The sequence below is a fragment of the Narcine bancroftii genome, chromosome 9, assembly GCF_036971445.1.
Source record: "Narcine bancroftii isolate sNarBan1 chromosome 9, sNarBan1.hap1, whole genome shotgun sequence".
NCBI classification, from domain to species: Eukaryota; Metazoa; Chordata; class Chondrichthyes; order Torpediniformes; family Narcinidae; genus Narcine; species Narcine bancroftii.
Window position 1 is genome coordinate 107,830,551 of NC_091477.1, and position 13,037 is coordinate 107,843,587.

Consider the following 13,037-nt stretch of genomic DNA (forward strand, 5'->3'; position numbering starts at 1 on the left):
CAATCATTTGGACACCATCAAATTACCCTCATCCTGTGCATTTAAATCCTTTCCTTTAATAAGGTCTGTTCAAGCCTTCTAAAATTGTTGACTCGGGAATTCATTGTCTCCTTGGGTCTCAATAAGATGCCCATGTGAACATGAATGCTAGATAAATACGAGTTATCATCAACTCTGCTTCAGAAGATACCCTTCTGCTGTTATAAGATGACCCCACATTGATGTTTCTTAAAGGTGACGGAGAGAAGGCGGGGACGGGGTACTGAACTTTAAGATCAGCCATGATCTCATTGAATGGCGGAGCAGGGTCGAATGACCTACTCCTGCTCCTATCTTTATGTTTCTATGTAAACAGGGCAAGAAAGTAAATTGGTGTAGCAATGTGCTACACTCAGCGCTGAAATAACAACAATGGGCACATTTAGAGTCGTACTCAAGAATGCTTTATTTGGGTCTGCAGGCCCGACATTTGCTCATTTCTGTTTCTGCCCTTGCCGGCGGAAATGATGTCACCGCGAATACAAAGGGTTCTTCCCATGTGCAGGCTTCCTCTCCTCATTGAAGGAAGCTCCTCACCATCTTGGGAGCCGGTTCTTTGCCAATGGGCAACCGCCGTTTTGGGTGCTGGCTCACGTGCATAGTGAGTAGGCCGCTACGTGACCCCCCCCCCACCAAAACCAGCAATGCCCCTCCCAAAACCCAAAGTCTCGATCGGTCTCTGTTTTGGCGATCTGCCCCTGTGCCTCAGTGCCTGGACTTCCACTGGCTGGGCCAAATCTATATGGGCCAGTTTAAATCGGTCTATCATGAAAATCTCCTCTTTTCCCCCCCATGAATCTGTTGTTCTTAAGCATCTTAAATGTCTGCAACAGTGCCCAATGCACGCCCCTTCCTACAAAAATGAACTTACACTTCTGCAGGTCTTTGGGCATGCAAGTCTGGGTCTGTCCATGCTGTGATGTCGTTATGGGGCCAGGATACTGAGATTCTCACATAGTCTGTCCAGGATCACCACAGGTGCTTCCTCTTGCCCCCATGGGACTGGGATGAAATCACCAGGTGTACTGGTCTACTTTGGAAAAAATGCTTCCCCATCAGGTTCGCTGTGAAGTCCTGTATGTGTGCCATGGGGTAGTGGTCTGGAGTTGTAACCTTGTTCAGCTGGCAAAAGTCCACACATGGTCTCCAGCCCCCGGCTTCCTTTGGCACCATGTTCAAGGGCTGTCAGATCACCATATGATCCCTAATTCCTCTATCTTCTTGAACTCCTCCTTCACTAGGCAGAGCTTTTCCGGGGGACGTCTCCATGCTTTGGTCCCTGTGTCAATATGTGACATTGCACTCCATGCTTGGACATGGTTGACATGCACGGTGGGGCCAACACCGATGGGTATTCCACAAGAATCCTGATGAACATCCTCTGAGAGCGTGATGGAGTTCAGCTGTGGTGCTGGTAACCTGGCTTCACCCAAGGAGAATGTCTAGAACGTCTTGGCATGGATGAGTCTTCTCCCCTGTAGATCGACCAGCGGGCTGTGCACTTGCAGAAAGTCTGCCCCCACCAGCGGTTGGACCATGGCAGCCAGTGTGAAGTTCCATGTGAATTAGCAGTTGACAAATTACAGCTGGACTGTATGGGTGCCATAGGTCCCTATCGCGCTGCTGTTTGCTGCCCTCAGAATGGGTCCAGTCTTCCTGCTGAGGGTGTCGTGCCCCGTTGGGGGTAGGACTCTGATTTCTGCTCCTGTATTGACCAGAAAGCTGCGTCTGAACTGTTTGTCCCAGATGTACAAGAGTCTGTCCTGGTGGCCAGCTGCCATAGCCATCAGCAGGAGCTTCCCCCGTTGTTTCCCAGGAACATGCCGAGTGGGCGACAATGGTGGGCTTCTGTGCCCCATCACTGGTTGTAGAAACACCACTGCTCACTTGATTGTGAGTGCTCTGTTGCTGGGCCCGATCCAGCCCAACTGCTTGTGGGGCCTCGTATCTTGCTCAATGGCCGCCACGCTCTCCTCCTTAGCCCTTCACAGCACATCTGCCCAGGCTGCCTCCTTTTAAGGGTCACTGAAATCAGCATCAGCAAGTACTAGGTGTATGTTCTCGGGCAGCTGCTCCAAGAATGCCTGTTCAAACATGATGCAGGACGTGTGTCCTTCAGCCAGAGTCAGTATCACATTCATCAATGCTGACGAGGGTCTGCCCCACAAACCATCCAAGTGCAGCAGCTCTTTAAATACTGCATATTTGCCCTTTTTGGAGGTGATTGTTTCAAGTCTGAAACTCAGCTTCCTGTTTCCTGGAAGAGGGAGCTTACTACATAATAGAAGTGCATTGAGTCTGAGGATTTGAAACTAGGCTTCAGCTTGGTCAAACCACCCACATGGCCGTGATGTCCAGAAGGTCAGTAGTTTCAGCGTGACTGTGTGTGTGGATGAGTCAGTCATCGTTGGTCCAAATAGTGTCTGGACCGTCGGGGTCAGCAATCGTAGCGATGTGCTACACACAGTGCTGAAATAATGACAACATGCACGTTTAGAGTCGTACTCAAGGATGGTTTATTTGGGCCTGAAGGCCTGACTTTATGCGCATTTCAGTTTCCGCCATTGGCGGCGGAAATGACGTCACCGGTGTATACAAAGGGTTTTTCCTGTGCGCGGGCTTTCTCTCCTCAATGAAGGAAGCCACACGCCATCTTAGGAGCCAGCCTCTTTGCCAATGTGCGACCGCCATTTTGGGAGCCGGTTCGTGTGCATAGTGAATGGGCCACCATATTGGTTTATTTATTTTTAAAACAGGGTTATTTCTCTCAAGTGAACTGGTGAGGTGCATTTTCAATTAATGAGGTGCTGAATAAGAGCATAAATTGTGGCCTTCAAATTAGAAACACATAATCAAGAGAAGGAAGATTGAAGCCTTTTGGCCCATTGATCCTGTCCTGTATAAAAGTTATTCAATGTCTTCTAAATCTCTTTCCATTTCACATCATTTTTAAAAAATGTATTTTCTCTCAAATATTTATATCCACTTCCTTTATTCATGTAACCATTAATTCCATCCTTTCAAGCAGTGCATTATGGAACACAAAAACTAAACAGTGGAAACAATGGGATCAACCCGCTACTGAAATCCACCCAGATAGCTGGTAGATATGCTTGATACTAGGCTTTCCCAAACCTAGACCTAATTACAGTCATCAGCTTTTCAGATTGCTAACCACAGCATATCTGCACTGAAATAATGGACTCATCATGGTGTCTAACGGAGCAGAACCAGCTTTTTGCAGATGACCTAATTCAAAATGTGCTGGTTAATCAGATCTGGTGAAAATGCCATTGTCCCATTAAGTTAACAGAAGAAATTGTCTCCTTGCAAACAAAAATCTAGATCTTTTTATATGATTTAATTAAGTTAATTTAAATCTTTTAGTGAATATACGTTCTTTAAATATTAACCTTTAAAATAATTTCTTTTCATGACATTTTTACTTATTAACAGCATCCAAGTGATTTTGAAAGCTTATAAATATTAGCTATATCAAGCCAACAGTTTTGTAGTCAATGCTTTACCATTATCCTATTTACTATGCAACAGGAATATTAAGTTCCTAAAGCTGCTTTCTCTGTACTGCATCTGCTACTGCATTTATGTTACAGTTCCCAAGCAGACCCTGTGCCTGCAGCTTACTGACCTTTCGATGTCATTTTTTCTTCTTTCATTCACTGAGAATGACATAATAATCAAAACAGGTTGGGTAGCGAGTATTTGCGGATGGTGAAACAAGTTTGCAGATTGAATCAAAGACCTTAGCTGTTTCTCTCTTTTCACAGGTGTTGTGCAGCAATAGTTTATTGGAGTCTGTAGAATATTGGTTGCGGAATGAGAAGAAACTCTGCCAGGTTGGATTCCTGGAGGATGAGGCAAGAGCAAATTATCCCACGGTATGTCCATTATAAACATGTCAAGAAATATTTGAGACCCAGCAACTAAAGAGGATTTGAATAATTCAAGATGTTCACATATATTGACTGGGGTGGGGGAAAAAAATACAACAGAGCAATGTGTGAGTTTATGCTTGTTTCCTGTCTGATGTTCGATGCTGTCACTGAATTGCAGTGGGCAGCCGTTTGTATCATTTGATAAGAGGAAAGAGTTTCATAGCAGGCTATATTTTGCACTCCAGTATGTGACATCCGAAGCTGTCTATAAGGAGTTTGTACGTTCTCTCAGTGACTCTGTGTGTTTTCTCAGGGTGCTCTGGTTTCCTCCCACCCTTCAAAATGTATTGGAGTTTTTAAGTCAATTAGGTGTCATTGGGCAGTACGTGCCCCTGGGCTGAAAGGGCCTGTTACTGTGCTGTATGTCTAAATTTAAATTGAAGTCACTGGAATTTTTGTGCTGGGGTGTTTCAAAAAAAATGTTCATTCAAGATTACAGCAAGCAATCCTGAAATCCCATGGAATCCTGGCCATTATTTATCATTGAATCAATATTGCTTAAATTGTTAATCCAGGTGCTTGCTGGTCAGAAATGAGGTGCTGTATATTGAATATTATGATGATAACCCCATGTTGTTGGTTGTGTAGAGCATTAGGGCAAATTTCTCCAGTCCTATCTCTCTATTTTATTTTTTCATCTATGATCACGTCAGTCATTTTGATCTCTACAACTGATCTTGGATGTGGGATGATCACCATGGTTATAAAGGATAATGAAGTGTTGTTCAGTGCATTAAGATAAATGTGAAATTATTAACGACTTCTTTGAAAATTAATTGTAGGACATATAAAGCATCAACTGCAATTTGCCTAACAATGAAGAAGCAAAACTGAGGAGTGATGATCATGTGTATATTACCTATCTTTCAATCAGTATTCCATAAAATTGTGAAATTATATAATAAATTGTTGATATTTAAAAATAAGAATCAAAGGTTTGAATAGCTATTTGAATAGTGTTATTGTCAAACTTCAAGGATGAGTCCAGAACTTCTATATTTCTATTTTAGCCCATCAAATCCATGCCAACGCGCAGAGAAATCCATTTCCCCCATTAATTTTCCCTGTACCATATTCTCCCATCAGCTTCCTCTGGATTTATCACACATAAATGCACTAGGGGAAATATGCAATGGCCAATTAACCTACCACCCTGCATATGTTTGGGAAGTAGGTGAAAAATCAGTAAAGCCTGGGGAAGGCCATGCAGTCACAGAGAGAACTCCTCACAACAACGCAGGAGAGCAGTATTGGGCTCAGGCTGCTGGATTTGTGAGCCAACAGCTCAACCATGCTCTCAGTTTATAAATGATGCCCTGAAAGCACAAAAATCTAAAGGTGACATCGACTACAGCAGGAACAGCCAAGGAAAGATAGAGAATACAATGTGATGCAGTAAAATCCCTGTGATCTGGAATTCAAGCAACTGGCAAAATAAAATCACGGAAGTTTAAAATTGACACCCCTTGCCATTAGTTCTCCATTCATGCCACATGGAGTCTCAAGCAACCAGGAAATTCACTTATCCGGCATTCACCATCGTCATAGGTGTCGAATACCAGGAATTTTACTGTATAGGAGCAGATTTTTCAGAACTGGAATTGCCTAGAAATTTAATTGATGAGCACTGAAAATATCGATGCGATTAGATAATTTTCAGTTTTGCCTGGAGTGATTCATGGTAATAAATATTTCCAACTTGAAATCAAGTCAAATAAATCAGACACTTTGACTCGATCCAGCAGGAATGCCTGACAGTGTCGAATGCACATCCAATGTTATACTTTCTTTCATGCTAACTTAAATTAGAGCCGAAAACTCCAACCTACAGCCTCTAGTAGAAAAAGATCAGAACGAGGATGTTTATTGCTAGTTTGTTGTTTTTTCATATTTTAAATTAGAATTCTGCTCACATTTCAGTGAACAACCATCAGAACTAACTGTAAGGCGCTCAAACTTCTCAAAATCCATAGAGTGTGGCATAATTGTTAGCACTTTAATTTGGCTGCTTAGATACAGCATATCTCTACTTTGCACATAAAAAATCATTTGGATCAACCAAGTGAATATTTTATGCATCAGTCAAGCCTTCTTTTTTTCCTCCTCCTAATAAATTAGCATTAACCTCTATTCCCATCTTACTTGGGTACTTGTCTCAGCTTCCAAATTAGAGAATTCATATGTACTAGTGGGAATCCCTGCAGAAACTGGTGACCCTGTGATACCTGTTTCCAAGGCCAACATCAGAACATCTTTCAAGAGGGTGAATCACTGCAAGGTGTCAGGCCCTGATGCTGTCCCTGGTAGGTTACTGGAAATCTGTGCCAACCAACTCCCGATTCGCAGACATTTTCTATCTCTCACTGGTGTAGTCAGAGGTTCCTACCTGCTTCAAAAGAGCATCAGTCAAACCTGTGCCCAGGAAGAGTTGGCTCCACATTAAGGTTGTAGATATTGCCATGTCAGTAGCAAAAAATGCATTGTGATCAACTGGATGTCCGACTACCCCCCCTGCTCATCCCTCGAAGGTCCACGGAGATGCACAACTGCGTGCCCATGGAGAAAATAACATAATTTAAGAAATAATATGACACATTTGCCAAAATATGGCAACCTTATCTAGAGAACTTTGGTGCCCAGTTACAAGAACAGCTCACAGATTTAAAAATTTTAAAGTAGATTAGAAAGACTACAGTACACTGATTTTTTTTTTCTTTACTATTTTCTATCTCTTTAGTTGTTTTGTTTTCTTTTTCTTTTGATGTTTGGGGAGGAGAGAGGGGAATTACAAATAAATTGATATTGACTTGAATCTCAGAAATGATTTGTACTAAAAGAATGTGTAAATATGTTATAAATGACTGTGTTTTCAAAAGTGACACCATGTTTGTTTTGAAAAACGAATATAAAGTTTTCAAAAAAAAAGAGCAGGGTGAGCTGCCTCGATGACTATTGCCCAGGATCATTGACATTTTACTGTGATGAAACTCTTTGAGAAGTTGGTCACGGCCAGAACTAACTAGTACCTAAGAAAACATCTGGACCCACTACAATTCACCCTCCCCACAATCGCTTCACAGCAGATGCAATATCACTGGCTCTCCACTCAGTCCTGGATCACCTGGACATCAGGCTGCTGTTCATTGGACACAGCTCAGCTTTCAACATCATCATTCCCTCAGTACTGGTCAGCAAGTTTCAAAACCTGGGTCTCTGCACCTCTCTCTGCAACTGGATCCTTGTCTTCCCTTTGGAAGACCGCAGTCAGTGTGGATCGGAAATAACATCTCCTCCAATCCATATAGCACACCTCAGAGATGTGTGCTTAGCCCACTGCTCTACACACTCTATACCCATGACTCCAAGGCTAGCCACAATTCAAATGGCATCTACAAATTTGCCAACTATGGTTGTCAGCAGAATCACAGACAGTAATAAAGAAGTGTACAGGAGTGGGATAGTTGAGTGGTGTCGCACCAACCACCTTGCACTCAGCGTTAGCAAAACTAAGAAATTGATTGTGGACTTCAGGAAGGGGAAATCAGGAGAACACAAACCAGTCCTCATTGAAGGGTTGGCAGTGGAGAGGGTAAATGACTTCAAATTCCTGGGTGTCAACATCTCTGAAGATCCATCCTGGGACCATCATGTTGATGCAATCATGAAGAAGGCTCGACAAGAGCCTTAATCTATATTTCACTAGGAGTTTGAGGAGATTCAGTCTGTCACCAAAGACTCTTGAAAATTTCTATAGGTTTACCATGGAGAGCATTCTGACTGGTTCCATCACTGTTTGGTATGGATGTGTCAATGAAAAAGCTACAAAGAGTTGTAAATTTGGTCAGCACCATCATGGACATCATTCTTCATCAAGAGCATCTTTAAGAGGCAGTGTCTCAAAAAAGCAGCCTTCATCATCAAAGACCCACACCACTCAGGCCATGCCCTTTTCTCATTGCTAGCTTCAGGAAGGAGGTACAGGAGACTGAAGACATACACTCAATGTTACAAAAACAGCTTCTTCTCCTTTGCCATCAGATTTATGAACAGACAATTAACCTAAAGACCAGTGGTTCTCAACCTTTTTCTTTCCACTCACATTCTTTGGCTTGGCGTCGTGGACGGTACCACTTAAGTACCACTTAAGTGGTACTTAAGTACCACTTTAAGTAAAGCCTATGCCATCAGTGCTCTGTGATTTTTAAGGGATTGCTTAAGGAGGTATGTGAGTGGGAAGGTAAGGTTAAGAACCACTACTCTAGACCCAACTGCTTTGTTTGAGAAAAATTGTCATTTTGCCCATTTCCTTTGGAGTTATGAAACCAGGCACATAACGAGTCAATTTAGATACAATTAAAACAGTGGTTTTCTTTCCACCTTAAAGCAATCCCTTACTAATCACAGAGCACCGATGGGATAGGGAATACTTAAAGTGGTATGTGAGTGGAAAGAAAAAGGTTGAGAACCACTGCTTTAGACTCTAGTAAATCACGAAAATCTGTAGACACTGTGGTTGAAGTAGTAAACACAAAATGCTGGAGAAGTTCAGCAGGTCAAACAGGGTCCTTTATGTAGCAAAGATAAAGATACAGAACCGACGTTTCAGGACTGAGCCCTTCATCAAGCAATGAGAGAATGCTGGCAGGCGTCTGAACAAAAGGGTGAGGGGGGTGGCAAAGGCAGGAGATGATGGGTGGATGAGGGGAGGGAGGGGCCAGCAGCAATGAGGGGGAGGATGGATGGCTGGGTGGGTAAGGGGGAAGGGAGGGGAGAACTGGAAAGATAGAAAAGGGGGAGGGGAAAGAAAATGCGAACAGGTTTAACAGAAAGCAGAGAAATCAATGTTTGTGCCATTTGGCTGGAGAGTGCCCAGACAGAAGATAAGGTGCTGTTGCTTCTCTGGACTCTACCTCACTTTTTCTCTTTTTCCATTAATTATTTGTCTTAAATATTTAATTTATAGCATTTTTTCACCTACTGCTGCTGCAAATCAACAACATTTCAAGACACATGTTCATGACAATAAACTTGATTCTGATTCTAATTCCCCTAAAGTATCTACATTATTTGTTGCAACTACTCCAATGCTACGCATGCAGTGGCCTACAGCTCACCCTGACATACCTCATGACGAGATGCTATTTATTTCAGTATTCTTGTCTGGGGATTCTTGCATCTGATGTAGATAACTAGAGGCAGATCCTACCATCCACTTGCTCTTCTGATGTTCTAAATGCAAAGGAGCTCCCTCCTGCCATTTATTTCATTAATTAAGGTTCCTATGTCCCTTTGAATTAATTTAGGAGTTCACTCCCTTTCAAGAGCTCTCCACTGTCCTTAATCCTCTTATGCGACTTGGTGCCAGTTTCTACTTGATAATGCTCTTGTGAAATGATTCAAATGCTTTGTTAATTGAAGGTGCGATATAAATAGAAATTAGTGTTGAAATTAGTGTCATTAGTATCTTATGTTTGGATTTGTTGAAATCCCTGTGCATTTCTGCTTCAGAATAACAGAAAATACAATAACAGCATGGAGGAATTACTAAATTAGTAACAAAATTCTCGCACAATGAAAATCAGAATCTCAGTTTCAGGATTATAATTCAGTGATGTTGTTCCACACAACCCATGCAATGATAATAATGATGTTGAAGAAATCAGCTTTAGAGAATGGTAACACACTTAAAAAGTTTTAAGCATTGCAAATTTCTGGGTTTGCTTCATTTTTTTTAACTGCTCATTTACGTATCAAATACAATTTCAGGAGTTGTGCACTTTTTGAAGATTAGTGCCATGTGTTCTATAAAATCTATTGAATAAGTCCATTGTCTATTTCATAAGAACTTAAGAAATTGGAGAAGGAGTAGGTGATTTGGGCTGTTGAGCCTGCTCTGGGATTTAACTTCTTCAAGTTGTTTTAGAGAAACAGGTTTGAATTCCCTCAGTTTTGTTGTAATGAAATACCATTATTAAAAGACAGAGACCTCTATAAGAAAGCAAATTGAGTCTTCAAAGAAATTATGGATCTACTTAGATGCACTTTATTACATGAACTGAATGTTACACATATCAGAAAATTTACAGCAAGAGGTAACTGAATTAAATATTCCGTTGGGAATCTTAATCATTACATATTAAAATAGTCATAAAACACCATCACTGATATTCTCTGGCATTACATGTTGAAATAATTTCACTTTTTAAATTACTGTGCTAATATTGCAACATAAATATTTCCTTTGCTTTCAGAAGAACTGAGCTACCATTTCATCACCTTTAATATCTAATATTCTAGTCCAAAAATAAGCAGAGATATTGTGAGCACAAAATTCTTCAAATCCACTGGATTGGTCAAACAATATCAGTGTTATTTCTGTGGCCAACATACCCAGCACTGAGGTTACAGTTATACATATTCGACTATGCTGAGTAGGCTATGTCTTCGAACATAAACAGATTTATACAGCATGGTAACAGACCCTTTGGATACTTATCCATGCAGCTCAAGCTCCCTTCCTGAGCCAGTTTCATTTGCATTTATTTAGCACATATCCTCTTAAACCTTTCCTGCCCATGAACCAATCTAAATGCCTTAAAAACCTAAGTGGACGTCTCTACCACTTACTCTAACAGCTCATTCCTGATAATCATGATCAGCTGACATTCGTATGTTTGACTTCAGACTATAGAAGCTGACATTTTATTCCAAACTTTTTCATAGGAAAAGATTATCAGGATGATAGAAGAACATTTTCAGGGATATTCCCCAAGACTCAGTGAAGAAAATGCAACATCCCTACTGACTCTTAGGCATCTCTGGAGACAGAGGATGCAGGATTTTATTGAGAACATTGAGCAGAACAAGCAGTGAAGGAACACAAACTTCCCACTCACTTGTCTTAGCAAGCAACTCCTGTGCCATCTGTGGTTGCCATAGACATCTCAATCTGTGGAGGTTGTTACTGAGGGAAGATGATGAAGAAGATGTTGTTGGACCAAAATCAGAAGAGATAGGGGACAGGTGACATCAACTCCCCAATCCAATTCTTTCTTCTAATGTTGACATAGAAAGGAGTAGAGCTGGAGTGAAGGGATCAGTTCTGGACACCAAATCATCCTTTTTCTGCCATTGGTTATTTTGCCTTATGAAGGAAGAGGAGTAGAATACATAGGATACCTCAGCTCCTCCCATCCCCTCACCTCTTGCTGTAAATTTTCTGATATGTGTAACATTCAGTTCATGTAATAAAGTGCATCTAAGTAGATCCATAATTTCTTTGAAGACTCAATTTGCTTTCTTATAGAGGTCTCTGTCTTTTAATAATGGTATTTCATTACAACAAAACTGAGGGAATTCAAACCTGTTTCTCTAAAACAACTTGAAGAAGTTAAATCCCAGAGCAGGCTCAACAGCCCAAATCACCTACTCCTTCTCCAATTTCTTAAGTTCTTATGAAATAGACAATGGACTTATTCAATAGATTTTATAGAACACATGGCACTAATCTTCAAAAAGTGCACAACTCCTGAAATTGTATTTGATACGTAAATGAGCAGTTAAAAAAAATGAAGCAAACCCAGAAATTTGCAATGCTTAAAACTTTTTAAGTGTGTTACCATTCTCTAAAGCTGATTTCTTCAACATCATTATTATCATTGCATGGGTTGTGTGGAACAACATCACTGAATTATAATCCTGAAACTGAGATTCTGATTTTCATTGTGCGAGAATTTTGTTACTAATTTAGTAATTCCTCCATGCTGTTATTGTATTTTCTAGTTATTCTGAAGCAGAAATGCACAGGGATTTCAACAAATCCAAACATAAGATACTAATGACACTAATTTCAACACTAATTTCTATTTATATCGCACCTTCAATTAACAAAGCATTTGAATCATTTCACAAGAGCATTATCAAGTAGAAACTGGCACCAAGTCGCATAAGAGGATTAAGGACAGATGACTCAAAGTTTACATAATGAAGTCTGTTTTAAGAAGACACAATAGTCAAGGATGGAATAAATAAGTATGGAATCACCAAGTGCAAAACTGTCATTGAGGATTATAGGTTTAGATGAGGCAAAAAGAAATAGCCCAGGATGGATTGGCAAATAAAGGTGAGAATTTTAAAATCGTCTATGTGTTAATGTCAGTCAAAAAGCCCAGTCAAAGGCTACTGAACTTGGTGTCAGTTAAGGAGGTTACTCACATGCCAGAGCTGGTGAGGACCCACGGAGAGTGGGGTGCGATCCGGAGTTTCGGCACTCTCGTGGGGTCCGACTGCCCAGTCCAACTGCCATCAGCACTGCATTGGCTTTAAATGGCCTGTAAATGGAGGCAATGCTGGTTTTATTTAAAATATTGCAACTCTGGGGTCTGCACCCAAGATGGCAGTGCCCTATGATCTGGAGCTTGGGCTGCTGATGGTTTGGAATGGACTCTGAGTGGCTGCAGGAGCTGTGGGAGCACTGGAGGCAAATCCATGGACACCCGGTGACTTTGAGGGGACTCTTTCTCTTCTCTTTCTCTGACTGTGAGGTGCTTCGGGCAATTTCTGCCAATGGCCAATTTGTCTGGCTTACTGCAGATGAAAACAAAACTTGTGTAATTAGGCTCTGTCTTCATTACATGAAAATAAATTGAAGCTTGAATCTTGAGTCTTGAGTTAGGATTATGGCAACTGAGTTTTGGATGATTTCAGGTTTTACAGCGAAAGAATTAGAATGGTAGTCAGGAGTCCGAATATTATTGAAGCACTCAATTTTGGTGAAAGTCAAAATTTCTTTCCTAATTATAACATGCAGTATATGTGGGGCTGACTTGAATAACATAATTTTTACTTTAATCTCAATCGATATTGATCTAAAATAGTGAAACATGGGTCTGTTTTTGCTCTAATTTTTCTGCATCTTGTGGGGTGTTAATACTTGATAAGAACCAACATCAAATGTTGATATTTGTTATGCCATTCCATTATTAAATATGTCAAAACAATATTTTATTGACTGACAAATGATATGAAATGTAATTTGATAAG

The 13,037-nt window shown here is 40.9% G+C and overlaps 1 protein-coding gene across 1 annotated transcript in view; it reads left to right on the forward strand.

Moving 5' to 3' along the window:
* The window catches only part of sphkap (SPHK1 interactor, AKAP domain containing), an 80,263-nt gene that overhangs the window by 10,678 nt on the left and 56,548 nt on the right, over window positions 1-13,037 (forward strand). Inside the window, exon 3 of the mRNA XM_069899114.1 lies at window positions 3,828-3,938. Coding sequence (XP_069755215.1) covers window positions 3,828-3,938 — 111 coding nt within the window. The remainder of the gene's footprint in view (window positions 1-3,827; window positions 3,939-13,037) is intronic.